This window comes from Thamnophis sirtalis, unplaced genomic scaffold (genome assembly GCF_051295495.1).
Source record: "Thamnophis sirtalis isolate CommonGarterSnake01/CBP01778 unplaced genomic scaffold, rThaSir2_p1.2 scaffold_2, whole genome shotgun sequence".
Lineage (NCBI taxonomy): Eukaryota > Metazoa > Chordata > Lepidosauria > Squamata > Natricidae > Thamnophis > Thamnophis sirtalis.
The window spans coordinates 32,607,804-32,635,477 of record NW_028261382.1 but is presented as its reverse complement, the minus strand read 5'-3'; the positions used below and the strand labels follow the sequence as shown (position 1 = coordinate 32,635,477).

Here is a 27,674-nt window from a genome sequence, read left to right as displayed (position 1 = left end):
TCTATGATGGCGGCGAAGGTGCGGCTAGGCCGCGGCGGCCAATTCCAGGTCTGGGGGGGCGGGGCCTGCCGCCGCGGAAGCAAGGCCGAGGGTGGGGCCTGCCGCGCCGGAAGGAGCGCTGAAGAAGGGGCCGGGCCCGCTCGCCGGCGGGAGAGAAACGGTGGCTGAGTTTGCGTGCGGGCCCATGGCAGAGGTGTGGGGCCGGCGGCTGCCCACCCGAGGACCCGGAGGGAGAGGTGAGGCGAGGGGGGGGGGCTGTAAACCTCCTGAGGGGCTGAGGGGGCGGGGCTTCCTCCTCCCCTCACAGAAAATGGGGCGCTTCCCCCCTTATTTACCTCAGAGGGGCTTCCTCCCCCCTCCCTTACAGAAAATGTGGCGCTTCCCCCTTATTTACGTCAGAGGGGTTTCCTCCCCCCTCCCCTCACGGAAAATGGGGCGCTTCCCCCCTTATTTACCTCAGAGGGGCTTCCTCCCCTTCCCCCCTCCCCTCACGGAAAATGGGGCGCTTCCCCCCTTATTTACCTCAGAGGGGCTTCCTCCCCCCCTCCCTTACAGAAAATGGGGTGCTTCCCCCCTTATTTACCTCAGAGGGGCTTGCACACAACACCACAAATCCGGGTTAACCCTCTTCCCACGAAACTGCATTCACGTCTCTTTATAGAGAATGTGGGGAGGGTGGCAAGGAAAGGGGAGGGAGCCTCTCCCCTCCTCAGTTTAGTTTGCCCCCCTCCAGGGCATGGGGGGGCAGGAAGGATCTGTCTGGGGGGAATGCCCCCCCCTTTGAGGGCCCCCCCATGCTCTCTTTGCATCCCATAGAGGACAAGCTGACCCCCCCTCCCTCACCATTTAGTTTTCCTTTTTGCGACCTTCCGACAAACCAGATTCACTTAACAACCGGGTTACTAGGTTTATCAGCTGCAAGGATTCCCCCGAAAGGAGAAAGGTCGTAAAACGGGGCAAAATTTCCTTAGCCCATGTCTCACTTAACAAGAGCAATGTTGGGCTCACGGTTGCCGTCGTAAAGTCGAGGGCTGCCTGAAAATCTGCCTTTCGTGCCCCACCACTTCTTTTTAGTTTCCTTCACTTTATTGATAGTCATTACACCTGGGACCATGAAAGGAAATGCTGCCTTCGGTGTACATTAGAACTATAAAAATAAAAACTAGAATTGAAATTTCCTTGCAGGGAAGGGATTTTGGGGGGGGGGGTAAAATGCAGGGGGAAAAGTGAAGGAAGGCAGATCCCCATGGAAGTTGTGCGTTTTTCCCCCTTTGCAGGAAAAGAGGAGGAGGACGAAGGCACGCAAGTCCATACAGACGTATAGAGGCCAATCTGGTTCCCCCCTCCCTTTTGCAAGGAAGGGGAGAGGAAGAGGCTCCAAGGCCTGCAAATTGAGCCCCTAATCTGCAAGGGAGTCTCTCTGCCTTTGTCTTTCTCTCTTCTCTTTCTCTCTCCTTTTTCTCTCCCTTTCCTCTCTTTTCTCTTTCTCTCCTCTCTTTGCCTTTCTCTCTCTTCTCTTTTTCTCTCCCTTTTTTCTTTCTCTTCATCTTTCTTTCCTCTCCCCTTTCTCTTTCTCTCCCTTTCCTCTTTCCTTTTTTCTTTCTTCTTTCTACCCTTTCTTTCCTCTTTGACTTTCTCTCTCTCCATCTCTCTTTCCTCTCTTTTTTTCTCTCCCTCCTTCTCTCTTCTTCTCTCCCTTTCCTCTCTCTCTTTGTCTTCTCTTTTTCTCTTCCTTCTTTCTCTCCCTCCCTCTCTTCTCTGACCCTTTTCTTTCTCTCCCTCTTTCTCCTCTCTTTCTCCCCCATGCCTCTGTTTCTCTCTGTCCAATTATCAAAGCCAACTGTGTCCAATCTGAGACAGCATCTCCCATAGTACCACCTAAGTATTCTATCTCATCACTTCGACCTTGTAGAATAGAAAATTCCCAGAGGCGCTGCGGTGTTCCTCTTAGAGCTGAATTTTCCAACAACAAAGAGCCGAAACAGCAGAGATAAGGTCGCAGCAGCTATTTACTGTTTGGTATTAAGTTGTATTCATAAAATTAAATGCACTCCTGTCTATATATCCAATCTTGTTTACGGAGAGAAACACACTAATCTCTTTCTTATACACATATACTGGTATACACACGCACATGCATGCACACACTGCCCCCTCTGTCATAGAGGGTAAAGAAAACAAATTAGTAATAATATGAATTTATATCTGTACAAGGAAGGAAACCGTGAAGGGTTCCCAAGAGAGAAATTTGCGTAAGTTTTTTATTTGGGCCAGTCACTTTTGCTAGGTTTCTTTTTGAGCTCAGAAGCCACCTCGTAGAAGAATGAACTGGAGCTGCTAAGTACAATTAATCCTCAACTTACCACAATTTGAGCCCAAACTTTCTGTTGCTAAGCGAGACATTTGTTAAGTGAGTTTTGCCCCATTTTACAACCTTTCTTGCCACAATTGTTAAGTGAATCACTGCGGTTGTTAAGTTAGTAACTAAGTTGTGAAGTGAATCCGGCTTCCCCATTGACTTTGCATGTCAGAAGGTCGCAAAAGGGGATCACCTGACCCCAGGAGACTGCAACCATCATAAATGTGAGTTGCCAAGCGTCTGAATTTTGATCACGTGACTGGGCATGCTGCATTGGTTGCAAGTGTGGAAAAGTCCCTCTTTTCAATGCCATTGTTAACTTGGAGCAGTCACTAAACCATTGTAAGTCGAGGATTACTTGTAACAGATGCAAGGACTGGATTCCTCAATCCAAATTGAAGATGTAATTTGTTTTAGTGGTCGGATGTCACAATTTGTGAATTAGTTTGTGGCTTAGTGTGACATATGAAGTCTGTTATTGTGGCTTGTTTGCAGAAAGGAATCCGAAAGCAATGAGGTGAAATACATTGCTAATAAAATCAGGCAACTGTTCGGCAACTGCGACAGATTTTAAAATGGATTTGTGCAGAATTTTCTGTCTGTCTGCCTGGTGAGAGGGGGGGGGGAATATTTTCTTCCTCTTTTTCTCTGCACTTGAAGGAAACAAGCACAGACATTTTTCGGCCTTATAATATGGAAGTACATTTTGATCCCCCAGATAACTTCCCTTCTCTGATCTTGAACTTTATTCTGAATTTTAGAATCTGTTTAATTTCTGGTTTTTTTAAAGTAGCTTTTCTCCCTCCGCCTCAGTTCTGCTGTGTGTGATTGTCATTAAATGGTGTGAATTGTCCTCTGTGCTTTATATAGAACAGACTGAATGAAAGGCAAAAATTGTGTTGCCAGGAGCAGAAATCTCTCTGTGGTTTGCTTTTCTTTAGTCGCAGGAATTTCTGTTTGTGGCGATGAAGCCTTTCCTTAGCATTTCTCGCCAGGATTTGTCACCGATTCACTGTTTTTCTCTCTGTGCTACACCTTTCAGTCCTTCAAGGAATCGAAACTTGAGATGCCCTTAGGGATTTTTTTCCCCCCTGGTCAATTGTTGAATCAAATGCACACTGGCCATAAATCTTGTCATTAAGGAAACTTTCTTTGTCATGGGGCAAATATTGCATCATTTCAGACTAGCCTGGACTGGCCATCCATTCAAGGAACTCCTTTGCAACGTGATAGTGATGAATTGGACAAGCTGCAATGTCTTGCTTTATTATTTTATCTGCACTGTTTTCATAGACTGGCATGGGGTGTGTGTGTGCGTTCTGCACAAATCATGTTTCAAGGTATGGGGGTTTGCGTTGACACCCAGGAGCAGTTTTGTTGTGTTGCAACTGTCAAGGGACCTTGGGTAGCTTGCAACAGTAGAAAACATAGCATAAAACAATAAGAACATTAAGCCATTTGGCATTAAAATCAACCGAGATCTAGATAAAAAGGGAACCAAGGCTTAAACGGGGCACAGGTGGCATCTATAGAGGTGTGTAATGGCTGATCTCCCAAAGTCAATGTGCCCAATCATAGCTAAATGTTTCAGTGCCATCCAGGAACCAACTTCTCGATGGGGGTCCTTGGTGGTCTCTGAGCTTGGTGGTTTTCTTGCCAACATTTCATTACCCAACTAGGTAACATCATCAATGCTATCTAATGAGACGTCGGCAAGAAAACAACCAAACTCTGAGAGAATCAAGGAGCCCACAGTCCTCCTCCTCCCACTCCCTTCTAGCACTGATGATGTTCCCTAGCTGGGTAATGAAATATCTGCAAGAAAACCACTAAGTTCAGAGAGCATCAAGGAACCCACAGCTGCCCTCCTCCTCCTCTCTGCAAACCCCACTCCCTTCTAGCATTGATGATGTTCCCTAGTTGGGTCTTGAAACATCTGCAAGAAAACACCCAAGCTCAGAGAGCACCAAGGATCCCACAGTTTGAACCCTAAGCTGCAAATCTTCTATTTCCATCTTTTTTTTTGTCCTCCCTGTAGAATGAGTACATGTTGCTGGTGTACGCCAGGTGGTCCTGCCACAGTCAAACTACTAGCGAATTATGCCTCCGCTGGCCTGTCTCCGAAGGACTTTTCTGCCGCCAACGATGACCTCTGCTACTGCCTGGAATGTGTGGAGGAGTACCATAAAGCGAGAGATGAGCTCCCGTCTTTGCACCAGGTACTCTGATCCTAGGCATCTGTCTGCTCGGGCGAGGTTGGCATTTTGCCCCAAAAAATTGAAATATATTTTTATTATTTGCATATAAATATATTGAATATATTGTGATTGTCCTGACATTTCACTTGCCATGAAAACCAAAATGAAAAACAAATAGCATATATACATGTATTAAATATACTTAAATATATTTAAACAGTACAGTTATTATTGTTCATCCTAATACACAGATGTACAGTATATATAATATCTCTTTCCAAATCCACCTAACCTAATTTTTCACTATTCCAACTTCCACCTCTTGCTTCTACCGTGTTTCCCCGAAAATAAGGCAGGGACTTATTTTCTTTTGCCCCCTGAAATAAGCGCTTGGCCTTATTTTCGGGGAGCTCTTATTCAGGAGGCAGCGGGCATGGTCACCTCAGGGCTGCTGCTGTGTTGCAGTATTTTCGGGAGGAGGGCTTATTTTAGCACGTGTGCTCAAAAGCCCTGTTGGGCTTATTATCCGGGGAGGTCTTATTTTCAGGGAAACAGGGTAACAACCATTAATAGAATCTGTTCCATGTGTCATAATATTCTGTCTCTCCTTTGCCATTTATTTTTAATGTTAGTCTATCCATTTCTGCACAGACTAGTATCTTCCTTATTATCTCTTTCTCTGACTGGTTGCTTTTACTCTTCCACTGATGCACATATGCCATTCTTACTGAGGTCAGGATTTGTAGTATTAGGTATATTGTTCCTTTATCATAGCAGGGCATTTTGCCGATTCTTATTGTCGTCGTGCTCTGGTCTTTTTTCTGGCACACAACTCAGAAATAGTAGTTTTTTTTCTTTTTTAAAACAACAACAACAACCATACTTTGAAAAAAAACTTAATGAACTGATCTTAATCTTGGTATTTAATCTTGTTTCTTGCCAAGACTCAGACAGCTGCTTAGTTGCTTTCACTTCGATACTTCCATTTATTTATTCTTGGTTTAAAGTTTGGAGTGGATTTTTTAAAAAAACATTGCGTTTGTTTCAAGTAATACATTTTCAAAAATGTCTATGAAGTCTTTTCTAGCCCCCCTCCCCCCCTTTAATCTCTGTCAGAGGGATGACTTTTATAAAGAACTTCAATCGTTGGGTGGTTATATATATATGTATCAAATTGTTTTATAAAAGACAATAAATAACTGTATTTAATTTATCAAGATAATTACTGTGATGATGATTATTACTCCTAAGTGGTTATTATCAGCTCCCCAGTTAGCTTGTGTTTAGAGAAGTTGGCCATGGTCTAACAAATAGAAGGACTAGGGGGTGACATGATAGCAGTCTTCCAATATTTGTCTGGTTGTCACAGAGAAGTGGGGGTGGGGGGGTGGTGTCAACCTATTCTCCAAAATAAAGGCAGGACAAGAAGCAATGAATGGAAGCTCCTCAAGAGGAAGACCTAGAACTGAAGAGAAATTTCTTGACATTGAGGACAATTAACCAATGGAACAGCTTGCCTCCAGAAGTTACAGCGGTGGCCAAAAATTGTGGAGACCTTTTGGGAAAAGTGTATTTTCTAAAACTAACTAATAACACCACTTTTTTTTTTTGAGTAGTACCATAAGATTATTTATCAATGGAAAGATTATTTAAACAAGAATGTAATGCAATAACTTTTATGAAGGATTTACGATTTGAATAGCAGTTATAAAGAAGAAAAGTGAAACGAGAGATACGAACATTATCCCCATGTCAGTTAATACTTAGTTGGGTAACCTTTAGCATGAATTACGGTCCTGTAACATCTTCCCATGGAGCAAACCAAGTCTTTTAGTTCTGCAGCCGTTATAACGTGAAACCAAGATTGAATGACTGCTTCTATTAGCTGGGTTTTATTGCTGGATCAGTTCTGACTTTCAAGTTTCTTTAGTTGGCTCCATAGGGTTAAGGTCTGGGCTATTCCCAGGCTATTACAGCAGTGGAATATGATTATCTTGAAACTCCCCCCCCCCCCCCCCCCAAATGTGGCATTATTAGCCATCAAACCTCAAAAATACACTTTTCCCAAAAGGTTTCCATAATTTTGGCTACTACTGTATGGGTGCTCCATCCCTGGAGGTTTTTAAGAAAAGACTGGACAGCCACTTATCTGGGACGTGATAGAGTCCCTTGCTTGAGCAGGGGGTTAGACTAGAAGACCTCCAACGACCCTTTCTATGTTCTATGGCACTCTTCTATTTTTTATATATATTTATTGAGAATGTTCCTGTAATAAAAGGCAAAGCAAAAGAAAAACTGAAGAAACGTATCATTGATTTCTGATCTCCCTTTCAACTGATAATTAGATTCATACTGCTCCTTCTCCTACCTCTTCAATATTTTGCAAATCCCTTCCACGTCTTAATCTTCAGATCCATAAGCTAGTTATTATTTCTTCTTCTTCTTCTTCTTCTTCTTCTTCTTCTTCTTCTTCTTCTTCTTCTTCTTCTTCTTCTTCTTCTTCTTCTTCTTCCTCCTCCTCCTCCTCCTCCTCCTCCTCCTCCTCCTCCTCCTCCTCCTAGCAAAACAAAAAAAAGGCTCCTCCTAAAATTGCCCTTTTACATTTCCAACTGTAGATCCTGTGGGATTGGGAAGTTTCCCGCCTCGTCAACCACTTTGAGAAGTCCATGCAAGAGGACGACGAAAATGACCTCTACTTGGTGGAGGAAGACAGAGTCACACCCTTGACTTCCTGTTACACCGGCCCTGATTTTGAGAAACGTCTCCAGGTGCCCTTGCTGGAAGTCCTCAAGTATCCCTACCTGCTACTTCATGAACACCTCAGTGAGTTTTGAAGGGAGGCTCTTGACCCCATTGATGAGCAGAGATCACCACAATCGCTTGTGGTTGACCCCCAAGATTTATCGGTTCCTTGGTGCTCTCTGAGCTTGGTTGTTTTCTTGCAGATGTTTCATGGCCCAACTAGGTAACATCACCAGTGCTAGAGGGGAGTGGGGTTTGGGGGGGGGAGGAGGAGGACTGTGAGGTCCTTGATGCACTGATTATGTTACCTAGTCTGCTAGAAAACAATCAAGCTCAGAGATATTATAATGCAGCCTCCTGAAACAAGACTAGGGAAGAGCAAATCTTCATTATTTTTTCCCCAAAGCATTTTAAGGTCCAAAGACTCTACCTGTCATTTCCCAGGCATTATTTATGTACATTCTCAGACCTGTCCAATTTATATCTTGACGCTCTTATATCTGTTGTCAAATGTCTCTGCACTTTGGCAGAAGTTTTGAGAATGTGACTTGGCTCCCCTGTCCCTCCCAAGTTTTTTTTTGTTTTGCTGTAGACAAAACAGTTTTATCTAAGTCAGGGCTCTCCAAACTTGGTATCTTTTAAGACTTGTGGACTTCAGCTCCCAGAATTCCTCAAGGGGTAAGAGTCAAGTTGTCTACTGCTTTTCTTCTTAGCCTCCCAAATCGCTGGAACCAGGGGCTTTCTTTTCTGAATCCAGCACCAAAGATTGATATTTTATCACTCCCTACTATTATCTCTGTAGGTTTTTAGTAAAACCTTTTTCAATGTTCTTGCGTCATAGCATCCCTTCAGTCTTCTAATCATCCTTTAGATAAACTCACCTTGAATTTGTTCACAGCTGGCATAAAAATAGAGCTTGGAAAATTGCTGCCACTTTCTTCCGCCAAGTAGACAGGCGGTGTGAAATGACAGATAATATTTCCTCTCCCGTTTATTTGACCTATGTTTACCCCCCCCCCCCTTTTCAGCAATCCCATCAATTTAAATGCAAACTTTTCAAAGCATTTGGGGGGGGGGACTGAAAAAGGAGCTTTCTGTCTTTTGAAAAAGCAAAGATCTAGGAGCAGGTTGACAGCTTTGACCTTGGAAGGCTGAAGATGAATTAAAAAAATGCTTTATGCTATAGAAATAGCATCCCCCCCCCCCCCCACTGTCCCGAATGTGGTTTTAATCTCCGAAGGATGCATATAACATCTTGTTATTTTTGTGGCATGCCTGTCTGATTTCAGTTTCCTCTCACTTTGTTGCAGGCGAGCTGTGCATAGATGCTCTTTGCAAAATGGAGGAAATGAACTACTCCTACCAAGTAGTTGGCAAACATCCCGGTATCTATTTACTCATGGTGCACCCCAAGGAAACGGTAAGTCACTCTGATGTATATTTCCTTTGTCTCTGCTGATGTTTATCATCTCCAGAGCTAAAACTCTTTGCATTTCTGCAGCAAACGCAGTGAGCCCTGGCACCCAGCAAGATCTTAGTGTGGTAAACCTCTTCCTCCCTATTTAAATATTTGAATTTGAAAGGTTGATGGGGTGGGGGTTTTTTGGGGCCCCGAGCCAATTTGGATCCATAGGCTGACTGCAAATCTTGGTTTGATGGCAAATCCTGGCTTCCTTGGGAGCAACAGAGCTTAGAGTGTTAGATTCTGGCATTAGCAGTCAACGTTTAAAGAGGGAGCATTATATTTTTGCTGGTTGCTCTTGTAGAAAGAGGCGAAAAGAACATCGATTCTTGCTTTTGCAGTAGGCTACAATTTGAATTGACTTTTTAAATTTTAAAGCCCTTATTGACGAACAGAATAAGGACCTTGGATGTGTTTTATGCTGCATTTCATTCAGTGTCCAATAAACCACCCAGAGTAACCTTATCAGATCCATTTGATTAATAAATAAAATAAATTGGGGCGCACACGTAGTGCTTGGTTTAAAATCCATTCCTTTAATGACTGTTCAGTTACGACAGAGCCAAAAACAGTGGCTTAAAACCAGACCTTGCACTTAACCATTGCAGCATCCCAAGTCACGTTGGGATTCAGTTGCTTGGCAACTGGCATGCATTTATGGCAGTTGCAGCCATCCCAAGAGTCATGTGATCTCCCTATGTATGTATGTAATCCGGAGGGGGGTGCTTCAAATCCATAGATACGCCGGTGGGCCATCCTGACTGCGAGGAACCTGGGCAAAGTCGACCGAGACGATTATTACGACATCCAAGAAGTGCTAATCTGTTTATTCAAAGTGGTAGAACTGGGCCTCTTTGAAAACCCCGATATCTACAGCTCATTGGGGGTTGAGAAAACCAGACTGGTCCTGTTGCCTCCCCACCTGTATGACACCAGCAATTACAAGAACTATTGGCTTGGTAAGGAGAGAGAATGGGGAGGTTATGAGAATTTGGCTTTAGCCTTCTTTCTTTCTTTCTTTCTTTCTTTCTTTCTTTCTTTCTTTCTTTCTTTCTTTCTTTCTTTCTTTCTCTGTCCCTCCCTTCTGTCTTTCTTCTTTCTTCCTCCCTCCCTCCCTTTCTCTCTTTCTCTTCCTTCCTTTTCCTCTTTCCCTCCTTCCTTCTTTCCTCCCTCCCTCTTTCTTTCTTTTTTTCTCTGTCCCTCCCTCTCCTTCTTTCTTCCTCCTTCTTCCCTTCCTTTCTCTCTCCCTTCCTTCCTTCTGTCCTTCCTTCCTTTCTTTTTGCCCTCCCTCCTTCCTTCTTCCCTTCCTTCCTCTCTCTCCCTTCCTTCCTCCTTCCTTCCTTTTTCTTTCTCTGTTTCTCCCTCCTTCTTTCTTCCTCCCTTCCTTTCTCTCTCTTTCCCTTCCTTCCTTTCTTTTTCTTTCTCTGTCCCCCTTCCTTCCTTCCTTCCTTCTCTCTCTCTCTATCTCTCTCGTGTCTTTGTCTGTCTGTCTTTATTTCTCTTTGTCTGTTTCTCTGTCTCTGTCTGCGTCTTTCTATGCCTTTGTCTCTCTATCTCAGTCTGTGTGTGTGTGTGTGTGTCTGTCTGTCTGTCTCTGTCTCTCCCTCCCTGTCTCTCTCTCTCTCTCGTTCTCACTTCCCCTCCCTCCCTTCCCAAGGTCCCTTCCAGCTCTATTCTGAGCCTTGTGGATTGGCAAACCTTGCATGAAACGGCCAGTTACCGTCTGATTTCGGGCGGTTTCCATGCAGGTCTCTGTATGCTGCTCTCGGTGCTGGAGGAACAAGCAATGGACACGTTGCTGCTCGGGCCAGACAAGCAGAACTTCATGCAGTCCATCATGAATACCATGAGGAAGCAGACAGACGGTAATCCATGAATGGAACTTGGGAGGCTGGGATCAGAGGTCGAGCTTATTCCTTTAGGCCGAATGGTTCATTTCATAACAGGCAAGGTGTGGTCCTCAATTTAGAACCACAGTTGAGCCTGGAATTACAGTTGTAAGCCAAGCTAGTTTTTAAGCATGTCACCGTCACATCTCCAACCTGATTTTCCAACATATTTGCAGCAGTCATTAAAGGAGTCACTATAGTTACATGAAGGGATGTGGTGGCTCAGTGGCTAAGATGCTGAGCTTGTCGATCATAAAGGTCGGCGGTTCGAATCCCTAGTGCCGCGTAACGGAGTGAGCTCCCATTCCTTGTCCCAGCTTCTGCCAACCTAGCAGTTCGAAGGCATGTAAAAAATGCAAGTAGAAAAATAGGAACCACCTTTGGTGGGAAGGGAACAGCGTTCTGTGCGCCTTCAGCGTTGAGTCATGCCAGCCACATGACCACGGAGACATCTTCGGACAGCGCTGGCTATTCGGCTTTGAAACGGAGATGAGCACCGCCCCCTAGAGTCGGGAACAGCTAGCACAGATGTGCGAGAGGAACCTTTGCCTTTACCTATAGTTAAATGAGCCCATTGTTTGCAATGGGCAGGGTTTGGTGGTGGGTTTTTTTTGTTTTTTTTTTGCCAGAAACATGATTGTGGGATGCTGCAAACCGTCATCAGTGCAGACCTAACACAATCGTGTGATACTGGGGTGTGTGCTGGGGGAATCCAGAACTTCAAATGTGGGTCAGGAGTCTTCCATAAGTTCAAATGCTGGCTATGTGACAGGTGGCTAAGCAAGGATTGGTGTAAAGACATCAACTTTGTACAGTTGCTAGCAAAGCATTTGGCCACTTATACTTCCTGGTTGAGCTTTTAAGTTGAATGCAGAGAAACAAAAGTGGTCAGAAATGTGTGAACCCCACATGCAAGAGTCTTAGGTCCTACAGGTAGTCCTCGGCTTGCGACCACAATTGAGCCCAAAATTTCTGTGACTAAGCAAGGCAGCTGTTAAATGAATTTTGCCTCGTTTTATGAGCTTTCTCACCATGGTTGTTAAGTGAATCGCCGCAGTTGTTAAAAATACTAATCTTGGTTGTTAAGTGAATCTGGCTTTGGCCCGCCGACTTTGCTTCTCAGAACGTCACAAAGGGGGATGACGTGACACCACCAACCTGTTCCCAGGTCACTGCAACCGTCACATATATGAGACAGTTGCAAAGTGTCTTTTAATTTTGTTCATGGGACCATGGAGATGCTGCCATGAGAGTAACTCTGAAAAACGGTCGTAAGTCACCTTTTTCAGTGCCGTTGTAACTTTGAACGGTCATTAAATGAAAAGTTGTAAGTCAGGGACTACCTATACTCCACTGTACTCAAGACGTCGACTCTCTTAAGCCCAGCCTGCCATACAAGTTGGGAATGCTCCATATGCATTGGCTTGTAGGACAAAACCAGGATTGGAAGTTCAGCAAAGAAGCCAGCATAATAATTATGTTTGCAAATTGTTTGCTGCTCCAGGTGAAATCCATGACCCCTTTTGGCCCGTCCTCCACTGTTTCATGGTGATCCTGGATAAATTGGGGTCCAAAGTGTGGGGCCAGTTGGTGGATCCCGTCCAGGCGTTCCAGACGATCATCAACAACGCGAGCTATAAGAAGGAAATAGAGAGCATTCGACAAAACTGCTCCAGGTCTGTGCCTATTACTTTATATACCGTATTTTTCGGAGTATAAGATGCTCTTAGCTTTTGGGGAGGAAAACAAGGGGGGGGGGAATATCTGCCTCTGCCTCCCAGCAATTTGCCTCCTTGCAGCAAACAGCACAGACGATATACACCGTTTGTGGTGTTACATTTCAGGCTTTCCTTGTACAGATGCTGTTTAAATTGATATGGCTTTCTGGAAGTATACGTTATTCTCTGCTATTTAAAAGGAGATACAATCGCACTAGGCCTCTTCAGATCAAGCATTTATTTTAAAAAGCTCCTTCATTTTGTTAAGCTGTCTAGAACAATAATAAAGCAGTCTTTAAAAAATAAGTCTCATAATTTGAACATTCTACAGGCATTTATAGTTATCGACACCTCCTTGCAGCAAACAGCCTGTTTAGCCTGATTAGCACGAGAAAAAAATCTGCCTCCCATCAATTTGCTGCCTTGCAGCAAACAACCTGTTTCACACAAATTTTCACCTTCTTTTAGGGGGGTGGGGGATGTCTCACTCAGAGTTATGTTGTTTCCTTATCTCAAACAATTCTCAAGCAACTTTCTCCGTGGTCTTGTATGCTCACTGTCAAATGTTGCAAGCCTTTCTCTTCTCTAGCCATCTGGGTCCCACTCAAAACAATGTCATTTTGTTCTGAATCGAAAACAAACAATGCTGCCTTTGGTCCCTAAGCATCTTGCCTCTTCGCTCATGAAATAATCTCTGAATAATCTCAACCGTTTCCCCCAACATCCCTAAATTTCGTTTCTTGCAAATTGAAAGCCTAGTTTGGTCTAGTGGTGAAAGCACCAAGCTACAAAGCAAGTGACTGGGAGTTCTAGTCCCAGCTCAAGCGTGAAAGCCATCTGGGTGACTTTGGGCCAATCCCCAGGAGAACGGTGAGTTGTAGTCCTACATTAGTCATGGAAGCCGATAGGGTGACTTTGGACCACCTCAGACCCAAAAGTCATTGAGGTGACTTTGGGCCAATCACTAGGAGTTGGTGAATTCTAGTTCCGCCTTTTGCCAACTGTATAACCTTGGGCCAGTCACACACACTCATCCAACTCACCTCATAGGGTTGTCATTGTTGGGTATGCTGTGTCCATGTTTGCTGCCTTGAATCATTTGTAAAATTAACACGGGCGGGAAATACATAAATTATAGATTTCCAATTGGCCAATGACGAGATCATCAGTGAATTCGAAGGTTTCAGGAAGGTGAGCATAATTTTTTTATTGTTCCTGGTTGTACACAGGGACGTAGAATTTAAAAATCATATGCTGCTTTTCTGCTTTCTTTGATTTTTTCCCCCCCTTCCTTTTGCAGGACAAAATCAGAACCACCATCAGACTACGAGGATGTAGCAATTACCTGCAGCCAGATTGTATATAACTACAACCCAGAGAGGCCCCAAAAGGTAGAATCCGAACATCCTAAATGGTGGTATTTAGTTCAGTGCTTAGCAACCATTAGAAGTTATGACAAGTTTGCCGTGATTGAGAGACATGGCCCAGGAATGAGTGGAAGCCTTCACTGACTCTCTCAGACCTGTTGCCACTTAAACCTCTAAATAAAAGCGATCCTTGGCTCCATTTGTTGAGAAAGGTATACTTTTATTATATAATTTTGCCAGAACAGAGAATCTTGTGCCAAAAATTTCAGTTTCCCCCCCACTTAATTCCCTTCCATCCCTGATGCCCCCATGACCAATCAGGTTCAAATGTTTTCAAAATGGGCACTTCCAAGATAGGTTGGCATGCCATTGCCCTCTTCTCACAATCGGGTGACCTTGAAGCAGCTTCTTGAGGAGATAGTTACTTTCGCTTTCCCCCAAGTATTCCCTTTCTCACCCTCCACAGAGTCGATGACACACTGTCACCGCATGGTTTACAGCTGACAGACTGCCTGGACCAGCGGTCACCAACTGGTGGTCCGTGAGAAAATGTTGGTGGTCTGCATAAAATTATTCACATTTTTTATATTACGCTATATCAGGGGTCCTCAAACTACAGTTCCTGGCACAGATATGTGCAATGAACGTTTGTGTTGCTGCAGAGAGTCTCCCCCTTCGGGGTCTTTTTTTGTGGGTCGGAGGGGGCAGAAATTTTAACTTGGGGTCTGATTTGGCCTCCCAGTGGGGGGCTTTGGGTGAAGGCTAGAGGGAAGAGCCGCTGGTGGCGAAGAGCCAGAGGGCCTCGTTCCAGTGGGACTGCATCATGGCCTGGAACTGGCTGACCATCTCAGTCCACTGAGCCTCCAGGTGCCTCTACCTGGCCTTGCTCTCCTGCAGGTCTTCCCTCTGCTTGGAAAGCCTCATAGTTCTAAGTGAGATGCTTCTGCTGAGCCTCCTTCTCGGTCAGATCCAATTTGAACTGAGCTGTTGTGGCAACTCTTTCTCATGGTGGCTGCTTAGCTACAAAACCTGCTCCTGTTGGAGCCCTAAGGAGCCTGGGCAGGGAGGCGAGGAGGGGCGAGTAGAGGCCAGCGAGGTGCCCCTGGATATGAGTGACATCAAGTTGGCCACGCCCACCCAATCACATGGCTACCTAGTCAACGCCCACCCACCCAATCATTAGGTCATATTAAGTTGTCCGCGGGATTTAATATTATGAATTTAGAAGTCCCTGAGATCCAAAAGGTTGGTGACCCTTGTTCTGGATTATATTTCAGGACTCAAGATCGAGGATTACTGCTTGCTTGGACTACTGCCCCAACTTTTATGAAGAAATGCAGACCCTGACCGACATGTTCCAGTACGACGTCGGGCGGGACATGCGTCTGCACCACAGCACTTTCCTGTGGTTCATTCCTTTCGCCCATTCTCTGATGGACCTCAAGGGGCTGGGTGTCGCCTACAGCATGGTGGTCATCCAGCACCTGTGTTCCGAAGTCAAGGAGGTCCTCCACCATGCCGTCCAGCCTTGCGACAAAGTGTCTCAGTTTTTCATCTGGATCCTTGTGACGGTGGTGGAGCTCAGCTGGAAGAAGAAATGCTTCAACACTTTGTGGGTCAGCTCTCAAAACTGGGTGGAGGTGGTGGTGACGTGCGCCGGGCTTCCAAGCATGGCGTTCGCTGAGAGGGACCTGGCCAGAAACGGACCCAGAAGCCTCACAAAAGTCCCCTCATGGGAACCGGAGTCTATACAGTCTGTTTGTATGAATTTGATCCGGATTCTCCTAAAGGAAGGCTATCAGATGGGGCAAAAGGCCTCTCCATTCTTGGACGAGCTGAATTTGCTTCGGCGTAGCCGCGAAGACTGGAAGCTGAGCCCCCAACAGGCGCGGGAATTACAGACCTCCTTGATTGAGATCATAAGAAGCCTCTGGACCAAGTCGTCGAGCGCTTCCTCCCATGGAGAGAGTCCGACCAACCTCTTCCGAGAACAAGGGAGGAAAAGCCCAGGATACCTTCCCCAAGAACACTCCATCTATCAATCGCCAAGAAACCAGGCCGAAGTTTTCCAGGAAGGAACCTTGTCCGAGAAAAAACGCAGCTTGGACGAGGAAGGCAAAGGAGCGGTTTGTGGAGAACAAAGCTGTCGGAGAAATTCGGAGTTCCAATCGACCAACATTAAGCAGGAACATAAACATGAGGACCACATGTTGCATTCCACTTCAACAGGGGGCTCCACCCAGAACAGTTTCCACTCGACACTGGGGAACCAGAATAGCTTGCTAAACCAGAGCAGTTTTGACAAAGACTTCCAAAAGAAAGACACCGATGGGAAGGAAGAAAAGCCCAGAATTACCAGTTCTGCTCTGGAAGGAAAACAGATTCCAAAAATGATCGCCGAGAAAATTAAGTCGAACAAAGCGGACTTCACTTTGAAATTAAAACAGTTCGTGGAGAATAGGAAGAGGCTGTGGGGGCCGGAGAGCGAAAAGCAGCCGTCCATGAAGGAGGAAAAGCAGGATCATCTGGAAGGGACGACGAGAAGAACGTCCAGAGATGGGAGCAGCACATCTGGCGGCCTGCCCTGCAATCCGGCACCAAGTTCGGAGAACAGCTTCCACGCCGAAATCCTTTCCATAAAGAAGGAACCCAGAGACAGTTTGGCCGAGTTTAAGAGCTGTTGGAAAAGTGGGGAAGAATCAGAAGAAAGTAGCACAGATGATGATCTGAACGTCCCCTTGATGGAGATTAGGAAGGAGCTGGTGAGAAAGAAATTGATGGCCCAAGCGACGGAGCCCGAAGTAGACAGAGAAGGTAAATTGCATTCAGTGGCTCGTCAAGAAAGTACCTTGACTTACCAGAATCCTATTCAGAGGAAAGTTCAAGGGGCGTTGAGGTCTCTCTCTGAGAGCGAAAGTCACATGTTGTCCTCTGAAGCAGGTGGACCTTCGAACCAGGATATCATCATCATCATTTCGGACACATCTTCTGACGAAGAAGAGAACAAAGTGAACTTGAGCCGGAGGAGCCAAGAAGAAGAAGACGGGAGCGGGTCCCGTCAGAAGGACCCCGAGCCCAACGAGCAAGAGGTCATAACCGTGTCCAGTTCTCCCTTCATGTACGGGGAATGTGAATCCCAGTGCTTTGAGTTTGAAACCGAAGACGAGGTCTACTCCGCTTGGCAAGATGACAGCCAGTTGGACAAGGCGGCAGAGGCGGATGTTTTTCCAGGGAAGACGGCTGGCGGGTCCGCCTCATCTCACTTGGAGTTGGCGGGGTGCTATAGCGAGCAGGATGATGATACAGAAGGCCTTGGGGATGATGTTCTCGAAAAAGCCGCAAAAGAAATGGAACAGCAGGTGAAAGCTGGTAAAACCAAACCGAAACTTCCCGTCCAGGATGATGAGGGGAATGTCAGAGAGGGAAGCACCACTGTTTGTTCAAAGGATTTCACAGCCACGCACGATGATGGTCGGGAGCCTCCCGGACAGAGCCCAGATTCCCCTACGCCACCCTCGCCCTCGACATCTGCTGGACCTTTGACCCCATCTCTGAAATCGACTCCCGCACCAAGGAAGAGCTTGGTCAAATCCAAGTCGCTCAATACCGCTCCACAGAGTCCTGAGGAAAGAAGGCCCGTGGCCAAAAAAAAATCGGCCCAGGCCACGCCATCTGGATCGACTCGCCCTTTCGTGGTCCCTCCCGACAAGGTCCACCAATTTCCCGAGCCAACGTCCACCGTCGAAAAGCTGGGCCTGAAGAAGAAACCCCGCAGAGCCGCAGAGCTCTCCCAGCGTTCCCACGATGTCCTCGCCCAGTTGCGCAGCTATGGGAAAAGCGCTGGGCAGCTTCCCCAGAAGAAGGCCAAGCTGATTGAACCTCGGCGGATGGTTGTCCGGAGCAAATCTCTGTTGGCCAGCCAAGAACGCCAGTTCTTCAGACAGTCAAGATCCGAGAAAAGAGAGAAAGGGAAGGACCTTCCCAGAGCCAAGAAGACTTCCCCCAAGCCACCCGTGGACACTTCTGGCAAGAAGAAGGTGGACAATCTAAAAGGAAAGCCAAGCCAGCCCAGCCATTCTTCTCACCCCCTGAAGAAATTTCTGCCACAGCATTCAGGAGAGGATGATGGGTCCCACTCTGCAGCTGTGGAGAGAGAAGAGGCTCTTCCACCATCAAGGCAGGAGACTGTCGAGCCTGATTCAGATGTTCCAGGGTGTTTCACCTCTGCTCCAGGGAGTGCCTGCTCTTCAAGTGAAGTTGGTGGGGTCAACTCGGCTTCTTCCAAGAACCTGAGTGAGGATGTGCCTGGCTTGAAGAAGGATCTTGACCTAGGGGAAAATGAGGATGACTTGTTCCTAACCCAGAGAGATCTGGTGGACATGGAGCTTTGCTCCCAAATGGAAAGCAGCAATTGCCCAGAAGGCTTAGATGTCCACCCAACCTTGCAGAATCCACCTCAGGCCATTGAGAAGTGCAGGCACCTTGGATGCCCTCTAAAGGCGGGAGGAGCAGGTCCCTTCTGCCAAGGTCATTCTCTGCCTAACCCTCTGGACCACGTCTTTGCCAAGCCATGCGTGCTGCCCAAGCCTTCCACCAAGAAAATCTTCACTTCCAGTGCTTCTTCGCGGATTGCCAGCCTCTCCAAAGACCTCGAGACCAGCGCTGCGCATGCCCCCCCGGCCAAGGCCAAACCCCACCCAACCCTCTTTGCTGCCTCGAAGGCAGATGACGTGAGGGCCAAACTGACTCTGGCCAACCTCCTTTGCCCTCGGAATGGGAACAACGTCTCCGCACAGCCCCACAGCATCCCAAGCATCCACGACGTGGGTAGAGCCAACATGATGCCTGTTCCACGTGCTGACACCGGTCGGGAAGCGCACCCATCCTTTGTCCGAGTCAACCAGCCTAGAGACCATAGCGTTTTCACCAAAGAAATCCTGAAGTGGAGTTACGACATGTTTGTTAACTTCAAGGAGTTTGGTCCACCAAACCATCTCTTGCAGGCACTCGTTATTTCTGTCCCGGTCAAGTTTCAGAACTACGATGACTATTTCAAGATCTTCTTCCCTTTGATGATGCTCAACGCCTTTGAAGAGGTAAGCGGCCATTCCGATGTCTAAAATGTCTATGGAGATTCTCAATCCTCGGGGTCGTGGTTGTCCCAAAGGGCAACTGGACTTTTCTTGAGGAGCTGCGGCTCATGTTTACAACGGCTGCAGTGCCCCAGGGGTCACGCAATCTCCCTTTTGCGACCTGATAAGCAAAGTCCATGGGTGGAGCCAGATTTGCTTCCCAGCCATGTGATTAAATGAACAACTGCAGCTATTTTCCAGGAAGGTTGCAAAAAGGGAGCTAAACTCACTTTAACACATTGTCTTGCTTAGCAACTGAAATTTGGTGCTCAAATGTGACTGTAAGTTCAAGGACTGTATGCATTTTAAGTATCTGCATGCATGTGTCCTTCTGGAGGGGAGGGACTGTCTTTAGAAGCGTGGATGCTAGGAGAAATAATAAGTGTTTCCATGCCAGAGCCAAATACGGTGTCACAGATGCGACGAGGACCTATCCACAAATGATAACGTTAAACCAATGTGGGTTTCTCCTCCCCCTTCCCCCTCATTTCCAGGTCGCGTGTGAATGGCTGGAGAATCTCAAGCTGAAAGAGTCGAAGCCTTTTCATTTGACTTTACTGAATTTCAACATGGACTTAAACAAAGCCGATTTCACAGGTCAGGAAACAAAAGATGAGAGCTAAAGAGATAAAGACAAATAACAGCTTGTGACACCCCCCCCCCCAATTGAGCCCAGAATTGATGTCGCTAAGTGAGAAATTTGATTGGAGGGGGAATCCGAATGGTTAGCAAAACTACCTTAAATAAAATTGAACAGATAAGCGCTCTTAAACGTCTCAACTTTAGGACACAAGAGGTGTCTTGTAATCTAAAGAAGCGGTCATTAACTGGGGTTCCAAGAGAAAATTTTGGTGGCCCACAGAAAAATTATTTGCATTTTTTATATTGCACTAAATCTGGGGTCCTCAAACTACGCCCCCTGGGACGCATATGTGCAATGAACGCTTATGTTGCTGCAGAGTCTCCCCCTTCGGGGTCTTTTTGTGAGGGTGGGAGGGGGGCAGAAATTCCGACTTGGGGTCTGCTTTGGCCTCCTGGTGGGGGGCTTTGGGCAAAGGCTGGAGGGAAGAGCCGCTGGTGGCGAAGAGCCGGAGGGCCTCGTTCCAGTGGGACTGCATCATGGCCTGGAACCATCTCAGCCTGGCCTTGCACTCCCGCAGGTTTTCCCTCTGCTTGGAAAGCCCATGCTCCTAGTCCTCAGTGAGGTGCTTCCACTGAGCCTCCTTCTCGGTCAGATCCAATTTGAACTGAGCTGTTTTGCCAACTCTTTCTCCTGGGGGCTGCTTAGCTCCAGCAACTGCTTCCTGTTTGGGGTCCTAAGGAGCCCAGGTGGGCAGGCGAGGAGTGGCTGGGAGGGGAGGGGCGAGTAGAGGCCAGTGTGGTGCCCCTCAACGTGAGTGACATCAAGCTGGCCATGCCCACCCAGTCACATGACCATCTGGTCACACCCATCCAGCTGGTCATTATGCAGATCATATTAGTGGTCCGCGGGATTTAAAATTTTGAATTTAGAAGTCCCTGAGGTCCAAAAGGTTGGTAACCCCTGGTCTGGATTAAGTGGCCAAAATCTTTGAGTTTCCTCTTCAGGATCTGGCCTAAAGAGCAGCCAGGGTTGATCTCCTCTAGGACTGACCGGTTGGATGGCCTTGCGGTCCAAGGGACTTGCAGGAGTCTTCTCCAGCACCTGAGTTCAAAGGCCTCCATTCTTTGGTGCTCAGCCTTCCTTATGGTCCAACTTTCACAGCCACCTATTGCAACTGGGAAAACCACAGCCTTGACTAGACGCACTTGTGTTGGCAGTGGGATATCTCTGCTTCTTAGGATGCAGCCTAGTTTTGCCATAGCTTTCCTCCCCAGGAGCAAGCCTCTTTTCCTTTCTTGGCTGCAGTCCCCATCTGTCGTGCTCTTGGAGCCCAGGAAAATAAAATCTGTCACTTCCTCCATTTCTTCCCCATCTATTTACCAGGAATTGAGTGGGTTGGATGCCATGATCTTAGGTTTCTTAGTCATTCACTTGACCACAGTGGTGAGAAAGGCCACAAAAAGGGGCATTAACTCACTTTGCAACTTGTTCTGCTTAGCCACGGAAATGTTGGAAGCTCAGTTGTTCTAATTTGAGGACTGCCTATAGAACTGGGTGATCATCCTGTGTTTGTCTTCTCTCCACCTCCCCCCCCCCCCAGCTAATATTTCCCAGCATGAAATAGCAAATCAGCAATATCCCAAGGAAGATGATTTGGTTTTCCTAATAGTATCTGAGAAACGGTTCTACTACGATGAACGAGACGGGGAGAACCGTGTCGTCCGGCATGTGGGTTTCGTGACTCGTTTTTCTCAGCCTTCCATCCATAATACTAGTAAGTATTTCTGGGTTGTTGATTTGAGGAACATTTTTTTTTTGATGTCATGAAAAGTCTATTCTAGCAGCGGTCCAAAGAATTGTAATTTGTTTCTTTATATCCCAGTTTTATGACGAATAACTCCAGGTGTGGCCGACATCCCTAGTTCTTCTTTCTCTCCACCCCTAAAAAAAAAGCCTCCTTCAAAGATCAAACCACGACTGTGTTCCTAATGTTGACAAGGTCTGACTTAAAGTGCTTGGAAAATCAAACCATGATTTGTGTCCTAACTTTGATGAGTTCTGGTTAAGCCCTTTGAAAAATCAAACCATGATTTGTGTCCTAACTTTCACAAGTTCTGATTAAGTGCTTGGAAGATCAAACCATGATTTGTGTTCTAATATTGACAAACATTGATGAAGCGCTTGGAAGATCAAACCATGATTTGTGTTCTAATATTGACGAGTTCTAAGCACTTGGAAAAATGAAACCATGATTTGTGTCCTAGCGTCGACGAGTTCTGCCTAAGCGTGATGCCTGAACAAATCTTCTTTGTTGGTCTGTTTTCCCAAAACAGAAAAGAAGGAGCAACAGGTCACCTGTCACCTCTCCATCCAGACTCAAGGAAATCTCTCGCGCATCGAGAAAGAGGTGAAGTGCATGGTGGTCAGCTCCTTGGCGACAACCCACCGGAGGTTTCAGGCCCTCTTGATGCTGAATCGCAGCCTGTTAGCCATGCCCATCCTGTCTCCAAGCGCCCCCTACTTCTCCCCAAGAGATTTGAACACCGAGTCTGAGAAATCGGTAAGAATGTGAATGGCTGTTCACCGAATAAGAGAATAACGGAATGGGAAAGGCCTTAGAGGTCTTCTAGTCTAACCCCCTCTTCAGGCAAGAAATCTTTAAGACAAATGGCTGTCCAACATCTTCTTAAAAACTTCCAGTGTTGGAGCATTCACAACTTCTGGAGGCAACTTCTGTTCCGCTGATTAATTGTTCTCACTGTCAGGAAATTTCTCCTTAGTTCTAAGTGGCTTCTCTCCTTGATTAGTTTCCACCCATTGCTTCTTGTTCTGCCCTCAGGTGCTTTGGAGAATAGTTTGACTCCCTCTTCTTTGGGGCAGCCCCCTGAGATATTGGAAGACTGCTATCCTGTCTCCCCTAATCCTTCTTTTCATCAGGCTAAACATACCCAATTCCTGCAACCGTTCTTCCTATGTTTTAACCTCTAATCCCCTCATCATCTTTGTTGCTCTTCTCTGCACTCTTTCTAGAGCAGTGATGGTAAATCTTTCGGCACCAAGTGCTGAAAAGGTTGCATGGAAATGTCACATGCAAGTGCGTTTGTTGAGGCTGCGCTGTGGAAAAGCCGAATTTCTGAGTTCTAGCGCACATGCACAGGCTGGTTTTCGGCACATGCGAAGGAATCACGCTCCGGAGAAGCCAAACTTCCCGGTTTTGGCACGCATGCAATCAGCTGGCCAGCGCACATGGAAGCACTGGTTTTTGGCACTGCCACGTACACGAAGATCATCATGTGCGCATGCGCACCAAAAACCTGGAAGACAAATAGGCGAGGCTCCCCATGCCAGGTGACATGGCTTCGTGTGCCACTTTAGCCACCATCATGGTTCTAGAGTTTCAACAACTTTTTTTTTATATCGTGGTGGTATGAACCATTAAGCTCTAGCTTTCTCTTCTCATAATCTATGGCTTACATGAAATAAGACACACATTTCCCAAACTTGACTTCTCCGGCCATTTGGAGAAAGGAGGGATTTGGACCTGGGTGTGTGGGGGGAGAAGACATCATGGAGATGGAGAGTGTCTTCTGATGTCCTGGTACGATTCTGTTCCTCCTCCCTATTCCCTCCCCAGCTTCCTTACATGAAGGACTTCAATGAAGGGCAGAGGCGAGCTATTGAAAGTGCTTACGCCATGATAACCCAGCATCCATCTTTGCCCAAGGTCTGCTTAATCCATGGACCACCTGGGACGGGAAAGTCGAAGGTGATCGTTGGACTTCTCCACCGCATCCTTGGTGAGGTAGGCTGTGGGGGACCCCTTTGAAGGTTCTGATGGTCATTTTGAGGTGAGCTGAGGGTGGTGCAGGGGATGACTGGGCTGAGCCCGAAGGAGGAGTCAAACATCTCATAAGTCGCCCACAAGAGTTCTTAAATCCAGTCTGTCTTGAATGCCTTTCTTATCTCCCGCTCATTTCCCTTAACTGTTAGTTGGTCAGATTCTTGTAGGGACCTCAAGCTTGCAATACATCTTTATACTCATTTGAAGCGCACTGAATCTTGGACGCTCGGTAGTTGGTTCATATTTGACGGTTGCAGTGTCCCGGGGGTGGGGTGGGGATGGGGTTGTCACGTGGCCCTTTTTGCGATCTTCTGACATGGAGAAGCCAGATTCACTTAAGGATGGTGGTGTGATTCACTTAACAAATATGGCAACAAAAGGTCGTAAAATGGGCCTGAACTCAGCTAACAAATTTCTCACTGGGCCACATAAATTCCGGGCTCAATTGTGGTTGTACATTGAGGACTTGCCCGTATGGATATACCCATAGGTTCCTTGGCATCGGTGCTCGAGTGGTTTGCCATTGCCTTCCTCCCAACGCAAATATTTGAAAGAGTTTTATGATTTCTTATGGTTAATATTCCAAAGCCAAGACCGTCACGTGTCATTTTTTTAAAAACAATTTTTATTTGTTTTTGAACAAGGACAAACAAACATAAAAACAAAAAAAAAACATCTTCCATTACAAATTGTAGAAAGTGTGTCAGTTGGTTACAGTATTTCCATGCATCTTTTCCATAGTCCCCACCTGCTTTTCATATCAAATAACATATTTTAAATTCACCTATATTCATGTATATCACAATTATTATATCTCAATTTGACTTAATTTGACTATAATTGTTTTTACGTCCTTTTATATATTCATAAATCTAGATATAGGATTATATGATAACATTCCATTAAATCATCCTAAAATCATCCAATCACAATACATCTTTATAACGTATTCTACATAAAGCTTTTAAACCTCCTCTCATAATCTCCATATATGGTTTATGTAAAATTTCATATTATCAAACTGATATATCTATATTTATTGTTATCATTATTAATCATTATTTAGCTATAGCTATTGTCGCTTCACTTTATACATACTACTAGTAAACTAAATTTAGCTTAATTTTTATTATACATTTACATTTGCATCTACCTGTATCCCTCCAGCAACAGTACGGTCTTATATCTCCTGCCATTTGAAGCATTAATGTTCTAGTTACTTTCTTAATAAATCTTGTATTAACCTCCCTTGGCAACATGCTGTTCCTTTCGTATCTCACAAAAGCTCAAAACCCAACATCTGTGTCTCGTTTTTAATCTCCAGAGACCAGGAAAGGAGAATTCCGTCCAGAGACTGAATGCCAAGATCAAGACGAACCGCGTGTTGGTTTGTGCACCTTCCAACGCAGCCATCGATAACCTCATGAAAAAAATAATTTTGGAATTCAAAGCACTCCGGGAGAAAAACGCTTTAGGTATGATCGGGCTCACCTCTCTTGCCCCCCTCCCCCCTATTTTAATTTGAATTATTTGTGGTCATTGTCGTGGGAGACAATAGGAGAAGTCGCACAAGGCTTAAGGCATTGAAACAACCCTATGCGTTATGCCATTTGTCATGCAGGTAGACCTTGACTTAACAATGGTTTGTTTAGTGACTATTCAAAGTTACGATGGCAGTAAAAAAAAGTTATGGCCCTTTTTCCATACTTAAGACATCAGCCCCGGTGAAGTGAACAAAATGAACGCAACTAGAAGTTCAGTCCTGACCGGATCAAGGTTGATTTGGCTTTCCATCCTTCCGAGGTCGGTAAAGAAGGATCCAGATTGACTGGGGGCAAGAGGCTGACTCTATAAACCGCTTAGAGAGGGCTGTAAAGCATTATGAAGTTGTATATAAGTCTAAGAGCTATTGATCTTCCTTCCTTCCTTCCCTCCCTTCCTCCCCCCCTTCTTTCTTCCTTCCCTCCCTCAGACTTCCATTCTTCAGAGGTGGGTAAAATGAGGACCCAGATTTTTGAGGACAAGAGGCTGACTCTATAAACCATTTAGAGAGGGCTGTAAACGCACTGTGAAGCGGTATATAAGTCTAAGGGCTATTGCTATTCCTTCCTTCCTTCCTTCCTTCCTTCCTTCCTTCCTTCCTTCCTTCCTTCCTTCCTTCCTTCCTTCCTTCCTTCCTTCCTTCCTTCCTTCTTTGTTAGAATACAATGCTATTGCAATTTAACATAGGATTTTGGTGTCTGCTAACTCTTGTCTTGAGAAATAACACAACTCTTGCCTTTTTGTCACCTCTAGGGAATTGTGGTGACATCAACTTGGTCCGTCTAGGACAACAGAAATCGATCAACAGCGAAGTCCGGAAATTCAGCTTGGATGATCAGATTGATCGCAAGATCAGTGAGTGTGAAATTGTGTTGACTGTTTTTCTTCAAGCTCCTTTCTTGGGTTGGGAATTGGATGGTGCCGGGTGTGTATTTTGGCAGCCCTGTTTATTTATTTATTATTATTTCCTCCTCACGGCTGAGGGACAAAGGATAACTTCGCTCTTAATGTAGCATCAGAAAAGCAGAGCAATGTTTGTCAGAATATAATACTCAACCAAATGGAATCTACTATTTAGAAATATCCCCGCAAACCATTTAGAGACCCAGAAAAAGGATCTTAAATCCTTCAATCTAAATCAGAATATTCCAGAGGGAACAGGAAGAATAGAAGTAAGTAAAACTATTAAAAAGGAAAGATCCCTTACCCTTAACAGGAGAGAAGGGGAGAAAAGCAGGAACTGATAAATTTAGGAATAAAGATATGGATGAATTGGAAACCAGATTTGCATGTAAAACCTGGCTCGGCTCTTGAATGCAGGTGGTCCTCGATTTACGACAGTTCATTTAGCGACCATTCAAAATTAGGACCCCACCCAAAAAAATTGACTTAGGACTGTTTTTCACACATACAACCGTTGCAGCATCCCCATAGTCATTTGATCAAAATTCAGAAGCTTGGCAACTGGCACGTACTTACGACGGCTGCAGCGTCCCGGGGGCGGTCACATGGTCTCCCTTTGTGACCTTCTGCCAAACCGAGTCAGTGGGGAAGCCTGATTCCCTTAACAACCGTGTTACTAGCTGCAGTGATTCACTTAGCAACTTTGCCAAGAAAGGTCGTGAAACGGGGCAAAAGTCACTTAACAAAACATTTCACTTAGCAACATAAATTTTGTCTGTTTGTGTGTGTGCATATAAACTGTGCTTCAAATTATCTGAGTTTGAACCAGATTCTGGACCGAGTGAACCAGATCTTTGGTCTGGTTTGGAAAACCGGATGTCCGAAAGCCGACCTCCCTGTTTGATTCTGTAGATAAGGCCATGCTCGGTAAAGATCAAGACCTCCAAAAAAAGAAGGAAGATTTAGATCGGCAGTTGGACGCGCTTTCTCGTCTGCGGGCCATCGACAGAAGCGAGACGGGGGAGAAGGTAACCACACCAGATCCCAGATGGAAAAGTTAGTTTTGGGATCATTGTGGCAGTAAATGAGTGGGGGCTTCTGATTCCACCAACAGTCTCTTGGGAGAAACAACCCCCCACTAAACCACTGAAACAGAGTTAGTTGGTTGTTGGAATTAGTCTGGGGAAGAGATTTGGACGGTAAACATGGCAGGCTCTTATTAGGCTAGTGAAAATAGTATTTTGGGAAGAGCTTCAGAAATTTCAGATAGACCTCGTCATTTCTACGTCTTTCCCCTAAAAAAGCCAACATCTGTGGGCTTTTTGGTGCCCTCTGAGCTTGGTGGTTTTTCTTGCAGATGTTTCATGACCCAGCTAGGCAACCTCATCAGGGCTAGAAGGGAGTGGGGATTGTGGAGTGGAAGAGGAGGAAGACGTTGTCCTTGGGATTGTTTTCTTGCAGACAGTTCATGACCCAGCTAGGTAACATCATCAGGGCTAGAAGAGAATGGGGTTTGTGGAGAGGTGGAGGAGGAGAAGAAGTTGTGGGGAGGAGAATTGGGTCCTTAGTATTCTCTGAGCTTGATGGTTTTCTTGCAGATGCTCCTCAATACTAGCTGATGTTGATCTTGCCTAGTTTGAGTCATTAAACTTTGGTGTGATCTTCATTAATGCTGAGTTGTGCAAGGATTTTGGGTTAGAGGAAGCTGATGCCTCATAAGGGAAACAGCTGATGTGGGAAAGGTGAAAGGAACTGACCAACATCGCTTGGATAAATGCTTAGTCTCGGTTATGAAAAAAAAAAGGATTTTTTTTTCTTTCAGAAACAACAATTGGATGATGAAATCTGCCAGCTCTCGAAGGAGAGGCAACGCTTGGCTTCTCAACTCAAAGAGGTAAGCAACGACCTCTGTAGAATCCACAACGGTTTGTCATTCCA

The 27,674-nt window shown here is 45.7% G+C and overlaps 1 protein-coding gene across 1 annotated transcript in view; it reads left to right on the top strand.

Annotated features, from left to right (window-relative positions):
• The first annotated feature begins 109 nt into the window (after window positions 1–109).
• The window catches only part of SETX (senataxin), a 42,345-nt gene continuing 14,780 nt past the window's right edge, over window positions 110–27,674 (top strand). The window contains 17 exon segments of the mRNA XM_087704666.1: window positions 110–236; window positions 4,398–4,578; window positions 7,173–7,380; window positions 8,610–8,719; window positions 9,501–9,720; window positions 10,510–10,626; window positions 12,155–12,326; window positions 13,669–13,759; window positions 15,013–18,831; window positions 19,362–19,464; window positions 21,051–21,224; window positions 21,784–22,010; window positions 23,085–23,252; window positions 24,616–24,766; window positions 25,587–25,688; window positions 26,649–26,764; window positions 27,559–27,630. Coding sequence (XP_087560792.1) covers window positions 4,399–4,578; window positions 7,173–7,380; window positions 8,610–8,719; window positions 9,501–9,720; window positions 10,510–10,626; window positions 12,155–12,326; window positions 13,669–13,759; window positions 15,013–18,831; window positions 19,362–19,464; window positions 21,051–21,224; window positions 21,784–22,010; window positions 23,085–23,252; window positions 24,616–24,766; window positions 25,587–25,688; window positions 26,649–26,764; window positions 27,559–27,630 — 6,030 coding nt within the window. The 5' untranslated portion in view covers window positions 110–236; window position 4,398.